General features: G+C 39.8%; 1 protein-coding gene across 1 annotated transcript; it reads left to right on the plus strand.

The window, feature by feature from the left end:
* The first annotated feature begins 5,017 nt into the window (after nt 1-5,017).
* Nucleotides 5,018-21,169, plus strand: GATM (glycine amidinotransferase). The gene is made up of 9 exons (XM_078448571.2): nt 5,018-5,193; nt 6,723-6,941; nt 13,123-13,318; nt 14,194-14,384; nt 15,350-15,487; nt 15,839-16,003; nt 17,445-17,508; nt 17,971-18,087; nt 20,125-21,169. The coding sequence occupies exons 1-9, from the start codon at nt 5,125-5,127 to the stop codon at nt 20,235-20,237; spliced, it is 1,272 nt and encodes a 423-aa protein (XP_078304697.1). The 5' UTR covers nt 5,018-5,124; the 3' UTR covers nt 20,238-21,169.
* The last annotated feature ends 781 nt before the right edge of the window (nt 21,170-21,950 follow it).

Raw genomic sequence — 21,950 nt, forward strand, 5'->3', positions numbered from 1 at the left:
CCCAGAGTTGAGCAGGCAGACAGAAAAGGGAGAACATTGAGAAGAGGAATATACTTTGAGAGCAAGGACTGAATCACACCAGACTGTGAAGGATAAGCTAGAATACTGATGTAAAACTTTACAATGAAAGTTCCACATTCCCAGCTCTGTCACTTGTGCTCAGCCTGAAGTGTGAACCCTTTCCCCATGTCAAGGTTTCCAGGAATGATAAGGTTGCTTAGTGAACTCAGAAGCTGGAGGAGGTGAATATTCTAGAAGGATATTCCATCAAAACCCATGAAATTATTCTTGTCCTCAATAGGTATTACCTTTTCAGGGACCAGAATATTCTGATTCCATCCTTAGATAGAGCTGGATGAACAGACTCTGACAAACTGTGCACTCTGGCTTCCTTTTTAAAAGCTCCATTTTGACAATCACACCTCTGTAAATGCAGTCTTTGAAATATTTATTTGCTTAATAGGAAATTCATTCAAATGTTCAAAATTAAAAGTACAATAGGGTATGCAGTGAAAAACCTCCTTCTTGTCCCTGTTCCACAGTGACCCAGGCCCTTGCCCTCCACACAATTTCTGTTATCACTGTTTTGTGTATACAGAGACATTTTATGATGCAGTCCAATTACTACTTTTTTTTTAAATAAACAAAAAATTTTTAAAGTAATCCCTACCCCCAATGTGGGGCTCACAACCCCAAGATCAAGAGTCACATGCTCTACCAACTGAGCCAGCCAGGTGTCCCCCAAATAATACTTTAAAAAATTGCATCTTTCTTTTATTACATTCTAGTCATGAGAATATGTTGTAGTCATCTTGTTTGACTTGAGTAGTCCTATCTTTTTCTGATTTAATTTGAGACATATCCTGTCCCCTAAACTATAAGTACAAATATCTCTCAGAAAGGCTGACTTCTGAAGATAGCTAATTTCATCCACCGTGTGTGTGTGTGTGTATGTGTGTGTGTACGCCTGTATTACTAGTTTCACAGAGTACCCATATCTCTTAAGTTCTAGGAACACATTATGACTGCTTCCTATGCACAGATTCTGATGTTAACCATGACAATGAAATAATGAATTCTTACAATAGGCTCTTCTGTTGTTCATTGTGTTGACCCAAAGACTGCACTAGCTTTTTGGGTTTTTTTAGTCTCAGGACACATTTCTCAAACTCTGTACTTCATTGGCTGGAACCAGGTAGAGCTGGGTATGGTCCACAAAGCAATGGTAATGAAGGAGAAATTGGAAAGCAGAATAATCTGCCATGCTTCTGATGAGTTTCCTATTCCTTGTCCTTTTATCCCTACATGACCCTAAATCATGCCTCTAGATTAACCTACAAAAGTATACTACTATTAGACATGAATATGCATAACCATTAATTATGAGGCCACCAAGATCCTAAAATTATTGGTTCAATAAAAATAATTGGTGTTACACTAACCTACTGCCAAAGAAGGAGAAGAAGACAAGAGTTCACGGTCTATTCCATTTCTTCAGGAAAAAAAAAGCAGTATCTAAACACCAAGGAGTTTCCAGGTATCACCATCAATACTTTGGAGAGTTGGACACACAATGTAAGATAAACAAACCAGTATGGAAGGCTTGTGCTTCCCGTTGATCAAATCAATCTAAAAATTGTTACAGAATGTTTTCAAAAGCAATGCATATATCCACACATAAGAAAGAAAAAGAGAGTGAGTTAAGTGCTTTGGCTTGCTTTTATAGCAATAGGACTGGTTTGGGTGGCTTTATCCACAAACTTTCCCTTGGATTCCAGGGAGATTAGGATATGTTCTGTGGCTATGAGTCTTTCTTTTTTCTTTTCTTTTTTTTAAGTTTATTTATTTATTTTAAGAGAGAGAGAGAGAGAGTGAGAGAGAGAGAGAGAGAGGAGGAAATCCCAGGCAGGCTCCATACTGTCAGCGCAGAGCCCAACTCAGGGCTTGATTCCATTCACCTGAGCTGAAATCAAGAGTCAGATGCTTAACCTACTGAGCCACCCAGGCGTCCCATGAAGCTTCTTTTATATAAACCTTAATGACATCCTGGCTTCATTATTTCCAGGCATTTCCAATTCTTACATCTCCAAAATTAAAAGTGTCTTTGATGAATGATATGAGGGTGTCCTCAGATCTCAAACAGAAATGGTATACAGTAATGTCAATACTTTCTGTTATATGTACCTACTATACTTTAGCCTCTACTACAAAGCTGTATTCATCAGGACAGTATGGTATTGGCACAAAAACAGACACATAGACCAATGTAATAGAATAGAGAACCCAGAATTGTACCCACAAATGTATGGCCAAGTAATCTTTGACAAAGCAGGAAAGAATATCCAATGGAAAAAAGAATATCCAATGGTGCTGGGAGAACTGGACAGCAACATGCAGAAGAATGAAACTCGACCACTTTCTTACACCATACACAAAAATAAACTCAAAATGGATGAAAGAGCATAGGAAACCATCAAAATCCTAGAGGGAAGGGGAAGGCAAAGGAATTAAAAGCAAGAATGAACTATTGGGACATCATCAAGATAAAAAGCTTCTGCACTGCAAAGGAAACAATCAAAAAAACTAAAAGGCAACCGACGAAATGGCAAAAGATATTTGCAAATGACATATTGGACAAAGGGCTAGTATCCAAAATCTATAAAGAACTCACCAAACTCCACACCCAAAAAACAGAGAATCCAGTGAAGAAATGGACAGAAGACATGAATAGACACTTCTCTAAAGAAGACATCCGGATGGCCAACAGGCACATGAAAAGATGCTCAACGTCACTCCTCATCAGGAAAATACAAATCAAAACCACACTGAGCTATCACCTCACTCCAGTCAGAGTGGCTAAAATGAACAAATCAGGAGACTATAGATCCTGGAGAGGATGTGGAGAAATGGGAAGCCTCCTGCACTGTTGGTGGGAATGCAAACTGGTGCAGCCGCTCTGGAAAACAGTGTGGAGGTTCCTCAAAAAATTAAAAATAGACCTACCCTATGACCCAGCAATAGCACTGCTAGGAATTTACCCAAGGGATACAGGAGTGCTGATGCATAGGGGCACTTGTACCCCAATGTTTATAGCAGCACTTTCAACAATAGCCAAATTATGGAAAGAGACTAAATGTCCATCAACTGATGAATGGATAAAGAAGATGTGGTTCATATATTCAATGGAATACTACTTGGCAATGAGAAAGAATGAAATCATGCCATTTGCAGCAATGTGGATGGAACTGGAAGGTATTATGCTGAGTGAAATAAGTCAGTCATAGATGGACAGATATCATATGCTTTCACTCATATGTGGATCTTGAGAAACTGAACCGAAAACCATGGGGGAAGGGAAGGGATAAAAAAAAGTTACAGAGAGGGAGGGAGGCAAACCACAAGAGACTTAAATACAGAGAACAAACTGAGGGTTGATGGGGGGTGGGGGAGAGGGGAAAATGGGTGATGGGCATTGAGGAGGGCACTTGTCGGGATGAACACTGGGTGTTGTATGTAAGCCGATTTGACAATAAATTATATTCATAAAAATTTAAAAAAAATCCCTTATTGAGGAGTACATCTCTGACCATTGCAAGTACATTAGAAAATTAGACTTTCTGCATTTAATTCCTGGGAGAGGTACTTTATAAATTTTGAGAAATATTAGAGATTTGCCAAAACCTTCACTAGAAGTGTGATGCCTTCATTAGAAAGGAGAAGGAATTTGGTTCCAGGTCACAAAGCAAGTTAGTAGCAGAGCTAAGATATGGACCTAGACTTACTGACTCCTTTCACCCTATTATCACATTTGGAGGCCTCCTTATTGTTAGAGCTGGTAAAATATTACCTCATATTCATATAGTTCTTAGGGCCACACCACGTTCCGCATGCACAATCTCTCCTTTTGGCCCCTTAACAACCCTGTGTACTAGGGACAATAAATGCAAGTGTTCTCCCTTTGAGGATAAGAAGATTGCTACTCAAGAAGACACATAGTAGTCTATTACAGAGTCAAGACGTGAACCCTGTTCTCCCAATTCCCTCTCCAGGGCTCTTTCTCCCCTGCCATCCTGCTTGTCTGGTGCCTTCCATCAGTGAGCTTTGGAAAACAAGTTTGAGACACCAGAGTTAAAAAGACAGCTTACTAAAAATAAATAATTAGATATTTTGTAGGTACAAAACAAAATACTCAAATCTCTCTGATCCCTTTCCTGCTAGGTACTTAAATGTTAAACTGAGTTCTCTAGTTTGCACTGTTAGGGAACTTTTCTAAAAAACGTATCCTAATCAAATTGAAACAAAAATTTAAATAAATGAAATGGAAGGGAAGACGAGACTGGAAGGGAGGACTACCTCCCTTATTTCTGGCCCACTTTTGTCTCTGTTTTCATGATTGAGTTTCTCAAGCCAGGGGCACAAGGCCAACGACTATTTGAAACGTCCAGCATTCCCCCAAACACCGAAAACGCTCATGGGTGGAAAGTGCAGCACCCCGGAGGGTGGAGATAACCTGAGTTCCAGACTTACTCTTCTCCAGTCTCAATCCCGGTGTTGCCTTAAGAAGCCACCTAACCTTTAGGTGGCTTCATTCACTGCAAAATGAGGGGACTGAGCAAAACGAGGGGACTGAGTCAGTGCATACAGACGAATTTAACCCTGTGACCGTATTTAACGCTTTACATATGTAATCCAACTGGGCACATTTAAGGTACTATTAAGTTTACTTCGTCAGAAGTCGCGTGCTGCTCCCCTTCCCCGACGCAGTGGTGGGCCTCCTTCGGCGGGCACGGGTGGGGCTCGGTAGCTGAAGCCAGTCGGCCGATTGACAAGCTAAAAAAAGGCAAACACCGGGGCCTTGACCGGGTGCCACCGGCAGTCCCCTAACAGTTCCTAACTCGGGGCGGCCCAGCTCGCGGGCCAGCGCCACCCCCCGCCTCCCACCGGCCCCGCCACCTGTTCCCAGCAGCCAATGGGGCGCGCGGGAGGTGGAGGGGCGGGGCGAGACTACAAAAGGCAGAGGGCCGCGCGCCCCGACACCTCCTGCTAGCGCGCTCTCGGGAGGCTCGGACCGACGCGGCCGAGCACCGGGAACATTCCGCTCGTGGACCAGCCAGGCGCGGAGCGATGCTGCGGGTGCGGTGTCTGCGCGGCGGGAGCCGCGGCGCCGAGGCGGTGCACTACATCGGTTCTCGGGTGCGTGCGCCGCCCATCTCTGCCGGCGGCCGCGTGCGCGCCTTCCCTCACTTTCCCCAGCCGGCATTGCTTGACAATGGTCCTCTGCTGCCCTTTGAATGCTCAGCTTCGAGAGCCTTTGCTGGCTGCCGGGAGCTGGGCGGTGCCCCTGGGGAAGCGGGACACGTTTTGGGGCCACACCCCGTGGGCACAGTTGCTCTCTGCGCACCTCCGGCCACGGTGGCCGTCAATGCAGGGGGCACCGCCCTCCCACCAGCACTGGGTTCGCTCCAAGGAGCTTCCGGCCCGGGGTGAGGGGCTGGGGGTGACACGTGACTTTTCTTAATACCAGGATCGAGTTATTGGGGTGCAGTGCCGGGGGTGGGCATAGAGTTGGAGAGCCTTCGGGGAAATGCGTGTGATGTGGGTGGGCAGGAGAGGAGGCAAAGTGAGAATCTGGGAAGGAGAGGGAGCAAGCAGGCCCACTCCAAGAGGAACATGGAGTCCTGAGTCGAGAGAGGAGCAAGTTCAGTCTGTAGCCAGATTTTCTGCCGAGCCCCCACCCTCTTCTTGCCTGGTATGTAAGCTTGTGCTTGCAGACCCTCCCTGGCTCCTAGGACAGGAATAGCAGGGCAGTTTGGCTCCCTCCCGCAACTGCTTCCAGAACAGCTGTCACTCTCCCTCTTCCTTTGGTCCCCACCCTGGCTCCTCTCCTGCCTCCTTCCTAAGGCATTTAACGGAGTAGGATATAGATGGGAGGTTGGGGTGGGGGGTGGGGGGAGGGCAGTTGAAGTTTGCTCACTGGGTAAGGGACTCCCCTGTTCTAGATTTTATAGGCCCTGTATTTTCAAAAGTCTTTTTTGAAGTCCTTAGTTCTCCTTTCTTGTTGTTTACATTTGTGCTTGGGTTAATCCTTATCTTGGCTAGGATACTCTGGACCATCTGTAAAATGAAGCAGATGGCACTTGGTCATTGTCAGAATTGAAGTGCCAAAGAGTGTGAAGTGTGTGAGCAATGCAAAATTTTTAGTTTGAAGCTGATTATTCTGAAAAATAAGGTTGTGTATGCTTCTATATTATAACTTGGGGGGGGGGAGGATTCTAATATTGATAACTTTTAATACTGAAGGGGAAAGGAGGCTGCTTCCTCTAGCTGGACTTGGCAGGGAGATATGGAGCAGCTTTCTGTGGTTTTATAGGGATGGGGTGACCCATCATCTGCTGAAGGGTTGCTTAAAGCTTGATTAAAACTTGTTTGCAGAAATCCACTCTGAGATATAAATGGGGGGTGATCACTGGGGACAGAATCTTCTGAGTGGCTTTAAAGAGTTATGCCATTTAATATGATAGATAAAAGGATAATGTACAAACAAGAAGGTAAAACTATGACCCCACTAGCCAACTATATACTACCTAACATCTTGGTTTACTTTCTCCTAAAGGATTTTAAATGTCTATGTTATGTGGGGTTTCATTCCACCTCTACTTCCTCACCCCTCTCACCAAGTACTGTATGGGACTCCGTAATAATCTTTTCTTTGTTCTTGGAAGCTTGGAAGAACCTTAACAGGATGGGTGCAGCGAACTTTCCAGAGCACCCAGGCAGCTACTGCTTCCTCCCGGAATTCCTGTGCAGCTGACGATAAGGCCACTGATCCTCTGCCCAAGGACTGCCCTGTCTCCTCTTACAATGAATGGGACCCCTTAGAGGAAGTGATCGTGGGCAGAGCTGAAAATGCCTGTGTTCCACCGTTCACCGTGGAGGTGAAGGTAAAGCAAGGATGTTCACATGTCTGAAGGGGGTTCACTCCTCACCTTGTGCAGTCTGGCTTCTGCTTCCATTCTCCTCTAGAACTGCTTTCACTGCAGCCTACTCCACCCCTCTGAAATCCAGCCGTGATTTTAATTATCTTACTTGAAGTCTCTGCAAGTGTTTGACGCTATTTACACAAATAACCCCTTCCTTCAGATTCTGACAGACCTTATCTGGGGATGTAGTACTTTCACTATGCCTCACATCTTCCTGTCTGTAATGTTGGGTTTGAGCAGAATTTCACTCTGGCCCTCTTCTAGCTGTTCTCACAACTTTGGCTCCTGCCTCCACTCTGGTCCAGATCTCTCTCCAGGCCAACAGGTTAAATTCCTTGCTGGGTATTGCCATGGGACCTCAAACCTGGCACATCTTGAGTTCAACTGCCAGCCACTCTGCTCAACTGGACCCTTCTTCATTCCTTCCTTTTCATTTTTGGCATTCCTCTTCACTCATGCTGAAACATCAAAGAATCACCTCTGATTTCTCCTTCAGTCAGGTCCTCCACATCCTTTTTCTAAGATCTAACCAGTCTTTTGTCAAAAGCAACCTTACCTCCATCCCTCTACTGCTCCCTTTGGTCAGGATCTCATCTACTGCCTATTGCAGTTAACTCCTCATTGGTCTCCCTCATTTGCTTTTCTCTCCAAACCACCTTCCAGCTTCTATAAGAGTGAGTTTTTAAAATTTTCTTATAAGTGAGAGAGAGAGAGAGAGAGCATGTGAGCAAGAGAGAGGAGCAGAGAAAGAGAATCTTAAGCAGGCTCCATGCTCAGTGCAGAGCCTGAAGTGGGGCTTGAACCCACGACCCAGGGATCATGACCTGAGCCAAAATCAAGAGTCAGATGCTCAACCAACTGAGCCACCCAGGCACCCCTCAGGGTGATTTTTTTAAACCAAAATTCAGTTATGTTGCTCATCCTGCTCCTATCATTCCTCTATTTCCCAATCTTCGATGTGTTCCCTCCCCCCATACTGCTCCAGATAAAGTTCTCATGGTAATCAAGATCATTCACAATCTGGTTCTTATCTGCCTTTTCAGGACTCTCCATTTGAGTCATTGGTTCATCTTAGAGATGTGTTAGAAAGACAGGTTAGCAGATGACCATTCCTATTTGGGTTCCTCTCTGCTCTAATATTTCACCCTGGTTTGCAGAAGACTTTGTAAGGTAACGATACAAGCAGCCAAACTAGACCGTTCCCCAAACAATCCTCATGCCTTTGCTCTTACTCAGGACTCTTCCACCTATGTGCCTGTACCTCTCTTATCTACAGCTTTTTTTTCTTTTACTTTTTTTTTCTTTTTTTTTTCTTTTTGAGAGACAGAAAAAGAGAGATAGTGGGGGGGGGCGGGTAGAAAGAGGGAGACACAGAATCTGAAGCAGGGTCGGGGCTGTGAGCTATCAGCACAGAGCCCAATGCGGGGCTCGAACCCACAAACAATGAGATCACGACCTGAGCCAAAGCTGGACACCTAACCGACTGAGACACCCAGATACCCCTTTTGTCTGTAGTTTAAACCTACCCCTCTTACTACCACATAGCTCTGATGGTACCTTTCACAAAGCCTTTCAGTGTTTCCCTGGCAACATGTAATATCTCTCTTTTAAAAACTCCTAGTGTTATCTGTGATATTCCTAAGGCCAGGCCTCTGTGGGTTGGTGTTCAGGTTGCATCCTGAATAAGGGAGTGCCATCCACATTGCAGACACAACTTGAGCTTCTGTTAATAATGGGTTACAAATATATCTTCAATGTACTTAAATTCTTCTTGAATATTTACATTTTTATTTATAACATGGATTAAGGAAATAAGTTCTGTTACATCATTATCATCATCCTCAGAAATGTTGCCTGTGGTATACCAGGGCTCCAGAGGTATCAGCACATAAGAACTTGCTTTCTATTGAGACAGATAAGATGGTCGTATAGAAACAAAGATTAAAGCGAAGTATCTTATGCTAACCAACTAACAGTTGAATTGAATGTCAGGAGAGCAACAACCAAATGCTGGATAGTTAGGAAGTCTTCTTGAAGAAAATGATTCTTTAATTAGACCTTGAAGACAGGGTAATAGAAAAAGTAATAACTTCTTCTAATTGTTATGAAACTACCTTTGGTTCTGATATTTGAAATTTGATGAACAGAACAGATTAATTTATGTATCATCCACATGTTTTAGAAAGGTGTGATCTTTTTAAGTCTTCTCTTGCAAAGAAGTCCCATCCCTTAACCATTTTAATTGGGTGGAATTAAATTTCAAATTCAAGCAATAGTTTACCCTTTTACTTGTCTATGAAATTGTTGACTTCTGTACTATGTGATCTTATGAAAACAGACATGATTCTCAGACATGAGTTTGAGTTCTCTGTCATTTGTGGGAAGTGTAGCAGGCTGAAGTCAGGAGACCAAGACTGAATTATGTATTTGATTAAAAAGCTTGATACTAGTCTTGGCTAATCAGCTCTTTGACCTTGTGCAAGATTCCACAAATTTCTGGGCCTCAATAAAGTGAAGATATTAAGAGGTTTGCTATCTACCTAACAAGATTAAACATGAAGGTAAAAGGTTACATGCTAAGTATTTCAAGGGACAAAACCACACTTCATTACTGTTGCATCGACTTAGTTTTACATTACAAAAGTAATGTAAATGTGATGATTGCAGATATTACTAGCTTTAGCAGTATTGATTTTATTCATATGTCTGGTTATTTCTGCTTTATGCCACATACTGAACTAGGCATTGAGGGAGAGAATATTAAAGACATGCATGGCCCCTAGAAGGCAAGGCCTTAAGTAAGAGAGAGATGATTCAGATGTATTAATCAGTTTGGAAACAATGAAAGATAAAATTATGTATTAAACTGTTTATAGGCAATTAGAGCATAAGACATATTAGAAGACAAAAGGGCTAAAGAAATTTTATGGGAGTAAGGAATGTAGTTGTCAGGGAGCACAGTTTTTAAAAGCTCTGAAGCATTTTATTCTGTAAAATATAATGAATACTTTCCATCAAATATGTAGTTTTTGTTTTGCTTTTGTCTTTTTTAAATAAAGCTCTTGAGAAAGAACCTTTTATAAAATATAAAGTCAGTCAAGGTTAATGTAATATAAGTTTGCACCTGGATACATAAGAAGTTTCTATTGATATTTCTTAGCCTTCCAAAGACGGTATTTAAAATTCATTTGGCAAACTCCCCCGAAGGGTTTTAGGCTCTGAAAACCTATAAAGTTTCTAGGAGTGCAGCCACATCTCTGCAAAGGATTATTAAAAACATCACATGCTAAGCATTTAATATAGTGTTTTTTATCTTGCAGACACTTGGTAAATGTTTGCTAACTCATTTAGCAGGGTTACAAAGGAGTGTAAATAATTTCCAATTATCTCTTAGAAAATGTAATGCGCCTTGATCATTTGGACTTTGTCCAACCTTAGCCACGGTATTCATTACACAAGGAAACTCACACTTGTTCAAATAGCTGTTTTTCCCCAGGAAAGTTTAGTTTATATTTACCAAGGCAAGCTTCATTCTGCACAGTTACACAGAATACTTTGGAATGTGTCTGGCAGGACAACATGGCTATGCATCTGCTGTGACCCAGTGTTAAATTTTCAAAGGCTTCTTGTCCTTTCGTGGACTGTAAGAGATGTGCCTGGCATGAGAAGGAGAAAGTGGTGAATGGATGAGTAGTACCACGATGTGTCTGAGAAGAATATAAAGAGTCATTATTATCCTCTCCTTCTAGTGGCTGCTGCAGGACTTCCTAGGAGAAGAAAACAGTGGAATGCTTTTGTTTTTAAAAAGAGTAGATTGATCTTAAAAAGTATGCAAATTAATACTGATAATTTGATACTGATAATATTTTTCACAGGCCAGAAATTGAGCCTGTTGTTTTCCTATAGATCTTCAAAAGTAAAGCAAGTAACTAATCATTTAGACAAGGATTAGCAACCTTTTTGTGTATAAGGCCAGATAGTAAATATTTTAGGCTTTGCAGACCATAGGTTTCTGTCACAACCACTCAACTGTCAACTCTGCCAGTGTAGTACAAAAGCAACCACAGACGGTATGTAAATGAGTGAGCGTGTCTGTGTTCCCATAGAACTTGTATTTACTTTAAAAAAAAAAATCTGGCCATGGATTTTAGTTTGTCAACCCTTGTTTTAGAGCCTCACTGGCATGCTCCATGTTTGTTAAAGACATGTTTTTGAGATTCCTTTCCTTCTCAAGCAGGCTCAGCTCCAGCCTAACGGATATGAACTTAACGTACCAAACTAACAAGAGGCTGGTCTGCCTCCATATGTGTGATATTTATCAGACTGAGGTGGAAATGGAAGTAGAGACAAAAAATCTGGAAAAGACATCATCTTTGACATTAATGACCTAGACATCTACACACTCTGTCTCATTACCCAGTTCCCTTCTTCATAGCACTTACCACTATCTGAAATTGTCTGATTTGTGATGGAAACCTTATCTGACATGATCAGGACTGGTAGTTAATCAGTTATATAAGGAAGTATTTTTTAAACTTAAAATATATCGATGTATATCACTTTGCCAATCTTTTGATGAAAGGCCAAGGTTTTTTCTTAGCATATGGATCTTCCGATTGGAATTCTACTTCATCTGTCTTGATAAATTACATCCATATACATCATCTACATTTCCCAGTGTATTTCTTTAAATTGATAACTTTGGCACATGCACAACAATCTGAATGAAGAATCCTTCTACATTTTTATATTTTTGGAAACCAATATTTTATAGTTGTTATGCCTACCCTAATTCATCAGTCATTTTTTATGAATTAAGCCTTTGTAAAGCATTTGTTTTTCATTCAGTTGTCTTTTAAAATGCATATGGCCTTGGACACTTTCGAAATATTAAGCTTTTTTTCAGCTGCCACAAGTGTGTGAATTCATTTAGCAGATCACTTTCTTCTATGACAAAAGGGCTTGAAGCAATATCAGAACTTGGATAGACTGGGGAGGGGAGAAGTGTGATTGTGGGGGGACACGTCTGCAGGGAAGGATAGGAGTACCAAAAGCAGACTTACACTGCTGCACCATATTGCCAGGTGCTAATTCTGTTGAATGAGAAAATCAATGGGTTTTTTTTTTTTAATTTTTTTTTTTTAACGTTTATTTATTTTTGAGACAGAGAGAGACAGAGCATGAACAGGGGAGGGGCAGAGAGAGAGGGAGACACAGAATCTGAAATAGGCTCCAGGCTCTGAGCGGTCAGCACAGAGCCCGACGCGGGGCTCGAACTCACGGACCGTGAGATCATGACCTGAGCCGAAGTCGGACGCTTAACCGACTGAGCCACCCAGGCGCCCCAAGAAAATCAATGGGTTTTTAAGAGAAACAAAGAATGCTTGAGAGCATGTCCCTAATTTTAAGGGGGCAGTGTCCTATTTTCCCACAAAATATCTTGAAGTGCTGTTTTCTAGATAGAATTCTGGGATGCATGGATAGCATAGTTTTATCTAAATACAAATATACTTTTGTTCTCTTATGCTCTTTTGTTTGTTCTCTTGATTTCATTGAGACTGTCTAACAGAGCACCTGGGTCCTGTGTTGTCTCTGAAGCTTATAAAAACTGGTCCAAGAAGATTCCAAGCCCATCTGAGGGCAGACATGCTGTGAACAGTAGGGCATGAGATCTCAGGCAAAGAGAGCAAACGGTCTCAAAAAACATCAAGGAAATTTAGAATTTTTTTTTTAATTTTTAAAAAATGTTTATTTATTTTTGAGAGACAGAGCACAAGCAGGGTAGGGGCAGAGAGAGAGGGAGAGAGAGAATACCAAGCAAGCTCCATACTGCCAGCACAGAGCCCAACGTGGGGCTAGAACTCACAAACAGTGAGATCATGACCTAGGCTGAACTCAAGAGTTGGCCACTTAATCAACTGAGCCACCCAGGCGCCCCAGAAGTTTAGAATTTTTCATTCAACAAATACTGGGTTTTTTCCCAGAGAGGTAGTGTGCTCAGTACTGGGGATCAACAGTAAACAAGACATGGTCTTTGTCTCATTGCCACTAAGTTATACAAATCATTGTTCACTGCCTATGCCCCTATCATGAGTTACATTTTTCTCCTATAAGTATTACACTTAATTTCTTCTGCTTCTAGGCCAACACATATGAAAAGTACTGGCCATTTTACCAGAAGCACGGAGGCCATTATTTTCCCAAAGATCATTTGAAAAAGGCTGTTACTGAAATTGAAGAGATGTGCAATATTTTAAAAATGGAAGGAGTGACAGTGAGGAGGCCTGACCCCATTGACTGGTCGTTGAAGTATAAAACTCCTGATTTTGAGTCTACGGGTAAGTGATGTTGGATACCTAAACTGCTAGTCTTAATTTATAATTTCTTTCTTAATATGTAAGGAGAAAAATCAGATAATTTCTCAGAGATTCCTTTCTTTAATAATCCTTAGAAACTTTAGAGATTGTTTAGGAACAGATTGGTTCTTTTTGATACGATTGAGATGTCCATATTCTAAACTCCATTATAAATCAGAATCTTCTTGAAAGAAGTTTTTCTAAACGCTGTGGTCATTTCCTTTCATAAGAGTGGTGGATTCCATTTAATTTTCCTCAAGTACAGAAGTTAAGGGGGGGGAACAGAAACATTCCCATTTTAGTTTTAACTGGCATTGCTACAAGACTGTTCTTGTGCCTGAGTTCAGTGTTCTAATTTACAGTTCTAGAAATGGTCCTTGGCCCAATTTTTATCTTGTGGTACTGATATTCCCTGAAGAACTCTGTTTCTGTGTAGTAAGAAAGGAGCTTACAAAAGTGTGAAGACTTGGTGGTTCTAGATCTCTGAACAAGGACCTTATTACTTCATTTCTTTCCTTCTTTCCTCCCTTCCCTCCCTTCCCTTCCCTTCCCTTTCCTTCCTTCCTTCCTTCCTTCCTTCCTTCCGTCTTTTCCTTTCTTTCTTTCTTTCTTTCTTTCTTTCTTTCTTTCTTTCTTTCTTTCTTTCTTTCCTAGCTTTGCCATCCCCACACAGAATGTTCATGATAGCACTATAGTATATATCACTCCACATATTTGTCCACTTGCATAGAAACATACACATACACATGCATATAGGTTTTCTGTAATTTTTTTTTTAACCAAAAACTGGGATTCTATTACATAGACTTTTCTGTCTTGCATTACTGGGGTTGTTGTGGAACTTTTTGGTCTGATAGGTTTATATGGTGCGATGCCTCGAGATATCCTGATAGTTGTGGGAAATGAGATTATCGAGGCTCCCATGGCATGGCGTGCCCGCTTCTTTGAGTACCGGGCATACCGGTCAATTATCAAAGACTACTTCCACCGTGGCGCCAAGTGGACAACGGCTCCTAAACCAACAATGGCTGATAAGCTTTATGATGAGGTAAGACCCTAATTATAGGTGAGCCTATTAGTAAATTTCTCAATAATCCACAGAAAATGAGAGAGATTCTCTGATACCTTGTATTTAGTATTCATTTCAGAAACTGAGAGCATGACCTACATTTTAAAAAAATGATTATTTTATAATGAAAATAAGATAAATAATATTATGACAATAATAGTAATTGTAATAATAGCTAATACTTATCTGGTGCTTACTGTGTGCTAGGCCTTGAGCTAAGTGCCTTTATACATCCTCAGTCCTATTTATTCTTCGCAAACCCTCTGAGGGATAGCATCAATCATTCCCTTACAGGGAGGATAACTTGCCTAAAGGCACACAGCTATTCCTTGGTGGAAACAAAAGTCAGTATAGTGAACTCCATTCTCTTTTCCAGAAAAACAGTTTGGTTTACAGGCCAAATTCACAGCAAAAGGAAGTACATGTCCCTTGTTAGGTCATTTATTATTTGATCATTTATAGAAAGAAAAAAATTAAAAATTCTGTTTAAAGACAGAAATAAGTTGTGAATTCATTCCACCACACCAAATCAAATTTGGCAGGGATGCATGGCATCTCATTTTATGGTATGAGTTAGGCTCAGGACCAAATTCCTTTTCTAAAAGAACAGAATGACTTCATCCTGTTGAGTTTCAATATTGTAGATAGCTACATAAATCAATGTATGGGTCATGGAATATTTTCAGAACCATTACTACCTCTGTGCCACTTGCTTCTAAGTATCAGGAAATTGCTGCCATGCCTCGTTTTTGGTTTTTATTGTCAGTTTGTTTTGATTTAGTTAGCAGGAGCCTACATCTTCCCCATGCATATTTTAGTCTAAAACAGGGTAGTAGTATTTTGGGAAATGATGATGTTTAATTAATTTTCTTAGTAATGAATGCCCCATAAATACTTTCCTTATGAGCCAATTCATTGTATGTATTCATTCTTGTTCCAATCAGAATTACCCTATCCATTCTGTAGAAGACAGACACAAATTGGCTGCTCAGGGAAAGTTTGTGACGACTGAGTTCGAGCCATGCTTTGATGCTGCTGACTTCATTAGAGCTGGAAGAGATATTTTTGCACAGAGAAGCCAGGTCAATAAAAGCTGCCTCTTAAATTTCACACTTTATTATTATACCTTTAATTTATTATTTTATTACATTATTTACTTATAAATTATTGTATTTATTTTATGAAAATATTTCATCTTAAATATTTTTATTTTATCTTTTATTAGTTTTTATTTTTTAAAGTTTATTTATTTTGAGAGAGAGAGCATGAGAGTGGGGCTTGATCTCATGAACCATGAGATCATGACCTGAGCCGAAATCAAGAGTCGGACACTTAACTGACTGAGCCACCCAGGTGCCCCCATCCTAAATATTTTTAGTTATCTAAATACAGAACCAAATCTGTATAGATTTAGGTCTTCCTTTCATTTTTAGGTTACAAACTATCTAGGCATTGAATGGATGCGTAGGCATCTTGCTCCAGACTACAGAGTGCATATCATCTCCTTTAAAGACCCCAATCCAATGCATATTGATGCCACCTTCAATATCATTGGACCTGGTCTTGTGCTTTCCAACCCTGACCGACCGTGTCATCAGGTAAGGACATTCTTAAAACTCTGGAAAAGCAATAATCTAGCAACTGACGTAATTACCACTTCTATTTTAAGTATTTCCATAGCTTCTAATTGTTCTAAATAACAAATTCAGCAGTGCTCAACATTATGATGATCAAACATTGGATTGCCTACGGTGGATTCACTACAAGATATCCAACACTCACAAATGTACATTGTAGCCATGATAATTAGCATAGTGTCATCAGACTTTGACTTTACTGCTTGCTGCTCTCAAAGCCTCAAGTTTGTGTGTCTGTGTGTTTTTATTGAACAGTGTATTATCCCCTAACTTGCAGCCAAGAGGCCACAGAAGCTAAGTTGCAAACAGAATGGTCCCTGCATGGCTGGGCAATGCCACGGGGCAGAGGGTGTCTTCCTCCCTCTCCAGTGGGTCAGGACCCCTTTGGCCAGCCCCACCTTGCAGGGAGAAGCAGAGCTGTTGCCCTGCATCTGGTCTGTCCCTGTCACCTGCAGCCTCCTACTTCTACTTGCCCCCTCCTACTTCCAGTTGGGTGGTGAGTGTTATTTGGTAGGTAGGCTGCAGTACACCACTATTTTACCATGTCACTGTTCATTTCTTTTTTTTTTTTTTTTAAGTTTGTTTATTTATTTTAATAGAGAGAGAGAGAGAGGCAGGAAAGGGGCAAAGAGAGACAGAGGGAGAGAGAGAGAATCCTAAGCAGGCTCTATACCAGCACCCCTAAGCCCAGTGCGGGGTTTAAACTTACAAACCATGAGATCATGACATGAGCCAAAACCAAGAGTTGATGCTCAACTGACTGAGCCACCGAGGTGCCCCTCACTGTTCATTTATATTCCATAGGTTTATATCAATGACCAAGATTATTTACTTGTTTCATTTTTAATATAATTTGTTGATGTACTAAGTGAGTATATGACCATAGGGATGACTAGGTTATAATAGGTCACTAAGGATAATTATGGTTTGGGAGTACATCCATAACATCTGTCTTCATGCCATGGTCATAGATACAAAGTGATGGACTATGGGTTTACCATAGTCACATTTTTGTTTTCTTATAACTAAAGAGTTAGGAAATATTTTCATTTTATTTAATGGGAATTTTTCAAGGAAAGTATCTTCAGTATTTTAAGATCTCTGAAACTTGAATAAAGCATGAGAATATTTTTAAAAGCTTTACCATTTCTGTTACTTTTTTTTTTTACCTTTAACCTGGCAATAGGGGGATTTTATGCACATTTTTAATTGGGCTTCAGACAAAATCATTTCAAATGTTTGAAAATTTAAATTTCTTTATTTTGGCAATTGAAAAGACAGCATCTCAAAAAGAATTATTAATCACAAGGGCTATCAGAGATTAAGAATGATAAGAATAGCATATGTGGATTTAAACCTCTTTGGGGTTTATTTTTTGTTTGTTTGTTTTTTGGTCTTGCAGATTGATCTTTTCAAGAAAGCAGGATGGACCATAGTTACTCCTCCAATACCGGTCATCCCAGATGGTATGTTTACTGTTATACACTCACAGACCAACATGAGTACTTCATTGACTAAGGACCTTTCATCTATAGACAGCAGCCCAAATTTTAGCACTTTAGTGAAAATGTTTCCCCAGGAAGGAGCAAACTAGCACTTGGGCCTATAGGTACAAGAGAAAGGCTGGGATTTATATTTTCAACTTCTTCCATAGAAACTGAAAGCAAGAAGATGGGAAAAATCAGTATAAAACATCACATAAAGCAAGAAATGAGTTTTTAAAGAAAACAAGGTGAAATCCAAATGTGTAATGGGTATAGATTGAATCATAACATTTATAGATAAATTGTCTTAAGATTAAAATAAAACTTCTCAGGGAAAGTGAACTACTGAAAGAATGGAGTTCACTTTAATATTCTTTACTTTGGAATCCTTGCTTTAAACAAAAATGGTAGCAGACATGATTTAACAGTTGTTGCTGTTTTTAGATCACCCACTCTGGATGTCATCCAAATGGCTTTCCATGAATGTCTTAATGCTAGATGAAAAACGTGTCATGGTGGATGCCAATGAAGTCCCAATTCAAAAGATGTTTGAAAAGCTGGGTATGTATGGTAAATGAAACATGTTGTCATACGTGAAAGTGTTAAACCAGAAGAACTGAAGAAATTACATTGGTAGGTCTGGTTCAATTTCTGTTCCTTTTGGAGGTATCAAGTTATTATTTCACACATGCACAGTATTTTTAACAATCATAATCTCAAAAGGTTGGAGCTGCATTCCAGTCTTCTCAGACACCCCCTTAGCAATAAGTTTATCAATCTTCTATGATTTATCTAACCTCCCGGTGCCCATGTATGAAGAATTACTCCTTTGAGATGAGCATATAGATTATGAAGTCCTTCCACAAATAAGAGATTGAATCATTAAGGGTCCTTTAAAAGTAATTTAATTGTCATTACATATTTTAAAGGACTTATAAGGGTACAGATACAGATGTGATTCATATGTGTGATAAGCACAATGAACAAAGTAATGACATGCAATAGAGGGTGTCAGTAAATCATTCAGCTTTTTTTTAAAAGAAATTACTGATGCTTTATTTTATTTTTATTTTTTATTTATTTATTTTGAGGGGGGAGGGGCAGAGAGAGAGGTAGAGAGAGAACCCTAAGCAGGCTCTGCACTGCCAGCACAGAGCCCAACGGGGGACTCGATCCCGTGAACCGTGAGATCATGACCTGTGCTGAAATCAAGAGTCAGATGCTTAACTGACTGTGCCACCCAGGTGCCCCTTTGAAATAAGAATCAGTTTTTGCTTGGGTGGGAGTTTACCTATCCTGATATTCAAAATTTAAAACAGTTATTCTAACACTATTGAGAAAACTGTTGAAAGAAAGGATGTTCATATGGCTATTACATAGAGTACAGAAGTATGTGTTTTTATCACTCTTCACATAAATGATGTATCCTAAGTGTCAAATAAAGCCAGGCAGTATATACTCGTTGAAAGTGAGTCATGTTTTAATTCATGTCTCATATTTTAGGTATACTACTCAGAAGAAAGTATTTGCCCCTTTGACATATCCCTCTTTAATGTGGTATCTGTTCAAAAGGATTGGCCTGTCAATTGTAGATTGATCCCAATCAAATGATTTGATATCTAATGCTATGCCACTTTTTTTATGGCTTTCATTAAATAGCTCAACTGCTTGGGTTCAGTTTCTTTGTCCATTAAGATTTTATTGTTTCTCAATATAAAATACTATTAAGAACCAAATATATGGTTTATAATTTTATTTTATAATTTTAGGCACAGGTAACTTGTTAAAGCAAACTTTATCAAGCAACTGGATCCTCTCCAATTCAGGATGAAAATGGCTCTAGCCATCTGAATAAGACAGATATGTCTGTCTATCAGGACACATACTTGTGTTTAAAAGCCTACTCCTTTACCCAAGCCCACTCCTTACCCCTTCGAAACCCTATTCTTACTCTCCAAAACCCTGCCCAGTCTCACTTTCTTAGGAAAGTCTTTTCTGATGGCTCCTGCTGCCTTCCTTCCCTAAATATACCAGTGGACTCTTTTGTGACTCTATAGCTATCTTTCCCCTCAAAATAATGAGTTTCTTGAGGGAAGAGAGTAGATTTTCTTTTTAAAACCCCATTATACTGAACACAACAGATTTCTTTCTAAATACCACTGGTTGACTAGGCCATGCACATCATAACCACATCAGTATAAATGGTGCCAGATTAAACTAATTGAGTGGATTTGGTACCTGTATGACCATACAACCCAGCATATTAAAATACAAGCTCTGTTCTGTTTTCTTAAGGTGGCCTCATAAAGTTAATCCTGTCAGATACATCCACTTATCCAACCTGTTGACTTGTGAATTGTCAATAGAATGAAATAGACTTCACAGTCACTGCTGACTTTCTGGTGAAGATTTTATATTAGCAGTGGAATAGATTAGATGAAATAGAATTGGTGACAATACGGTTGGAGGACTGTTTGGGGTTGGGATAGACTTGAGGATTAGAGACACAGGATTCCTACCCATCTTTAGGCTTACTTACTATAGGAGAATCTTCATGGGAGTCCATCTAACTGACCACATGTCTCTCTTTTGATGCAGGTATCAGTACTATCAAGGTTAACATCCGTAATGCCAATTCCCTGGGAGGAGGCTTCCACTGCTGGACCTGTGATGTCCGGCGCCGAGGCACCCTGCAGTCCTACTTTGACTGACCGGGCCTGACAGTGCTTGCGACTTGGCCTCAGATAAATCTAGGAAGCTTAGGGATAAGGTTGATTCTCCCACTTTAAGAAGTGCATGAACTGTAGTGCTTTAAACAATCATATCTTTAACAGGGGTCTTAAGCCTGGTTTATTTTTATTACTTTTCTTTGATATAAGGAAAATAACTTGTGCTAGGTCTTACTCTCTACTCCTAAATTTATTTACAATTTGGCTTCAAGTATAAACATTTGGTGAATGTGTATTAAGACAAAAATTAGTCATTTCAGTAACTTGGCCACTAATACTTAACCATCTACCTCTGTTTTTAATTTTCTTTCCAAAAGGCAGCTTGAAAAGTTGGTCCTAATCTTCATTATTTTTTTCCTTTTTTCCAGACTTGTGAATGTTTGTATCACTTCTTTTTTCTAAATGAGAGAAAGACTTAGAATGTATACAGATCTTAAGCAGAAACAGATAATTGTCTCTTTTTTCTAATAAGGAATTTTAGTAATTAAAAATTTTTCATCTTTAAAAGATAACCTAGACTATGCAAACATTTTAAGTGAATTTCCCATAAATGTTTTTAATATTCTTATTTCAACACTGGTAATATTTGCTACTAAAAGCATTTTCATAAAACTTACCTCATTTCAAGTGATGTAGTTTAATACTTTTCTCTGTCCAAATTTTACAGAAATATTTAGTGCAATAGGTTATAACTATCAGTTCCAATTCTAAATTTTGCTATCCAGTATCTAGTGGATACATTGCTTCTTTGATAATCTAAGCTTGGTTTACAGATGTGAAAATTATTTAAAGCACAGACTTAAAAAGCATTAAAAAAACTAATGGAGGTAAAACCTACATGCAATGTAAAATAATTTTAATGTTGGGTTGTACATGTATTTTTATTCTAATAAACTTTTATGTTACAGAATTGATTCCATTAGAGTTTAGCATCGGTTTAATTATTTTAAGCCTAACTAAATTATAAGAATGTGCCTTTAGGGACATAATTCTAATGCTCTGAAATAACATATTTATCCCCGGTAGATAATTTAAACCTAATACTTGTATTCAGAAATGTTTAGCAGAGTCAGATTTCACTCATTCAAAAATATCTGAATATCTTCTGAATATAAGGGACTAATCCTAGCCCTAAAAGTCTCTGTTCTCAAGATGCTAAATGTCTTGGCTCATGACAAATCTCGGGGGGTGGGAGGGTGGGCAAGATGTACTCTGAAGTGAGTCATAGGTTTCAGCCTTGCTGGTGCCAACAGTGTTAGCTCCTTTGTGTTTTGCTGTCCTTTTTCATCCACCACAGAAACACCTATCAGTTCTGTACTTGGACTGAGTAAGAAATCCATCTGATCCTGTAGACTGACGCACACCTAGGGTATATATTCCCAGGTCTAAATACCACTCAGCAGTTCTGTTCCATACCTCTCCACATTATCCTCCGTGGCTATTCCAGACCTTCACTGTGTTCTCTTATCTGATCTTAATGTTTCATTTCTCATGGAGAAAATAAAAGCTATCAAGTGTCAGTTCCCTCAGCTTTCCTGCTCCAGTCCCCTGCAGATTTATTTGTGATTTGCATTCACTGGTTAAAGTCCTTTCTCTCCTCGCCTTTATGGCCCAGCTTCTAAAGGGAAAGGTCAGAACTTCATCTCCTCACTGTCTCTGCTTCTCAACCCTCTACAAAGAGACACTTCTTTCACT

Source organism: Panthera onca, chromosome B3, assembly GCF_046562875.1.
Source record: "Panthera onca isolate mPanOnc1 chromosome B3, mPanOnc1 haplotype 2, whole genome shotgun sequence".
In the NCBI taxonomy this organism is placed as follows: domain Eukaryota; kingdom Metazoa; phylum Chordata; class Mammalia; order Carnivora; family Felidae; genus Panthera; species Panthera onca.

Coding starts and splice junctions, on each gene's coding strand:
- GATM (XM_078448571.2), top strand. CDS start 5,125: ATGCTGCGGGTGCGGTGTCTGCGCGGCGGGAGCCGCGGCGCCGAGGCG. Junction 6,942..13,122: donor CGTTCACCGTGGAGGTGAAG/GTAAAGCAAGGA, acceptor TTCTGCTTCTAG/GCCAACACATATGAAAAGTA. Junction 15,488..15,838: donor TTTTTGCACAGAGAAGCCAG/GTCAATAAAAGC, acceptor TTTCATTTTTAG/GTTACAAACTATCTAGGCAT.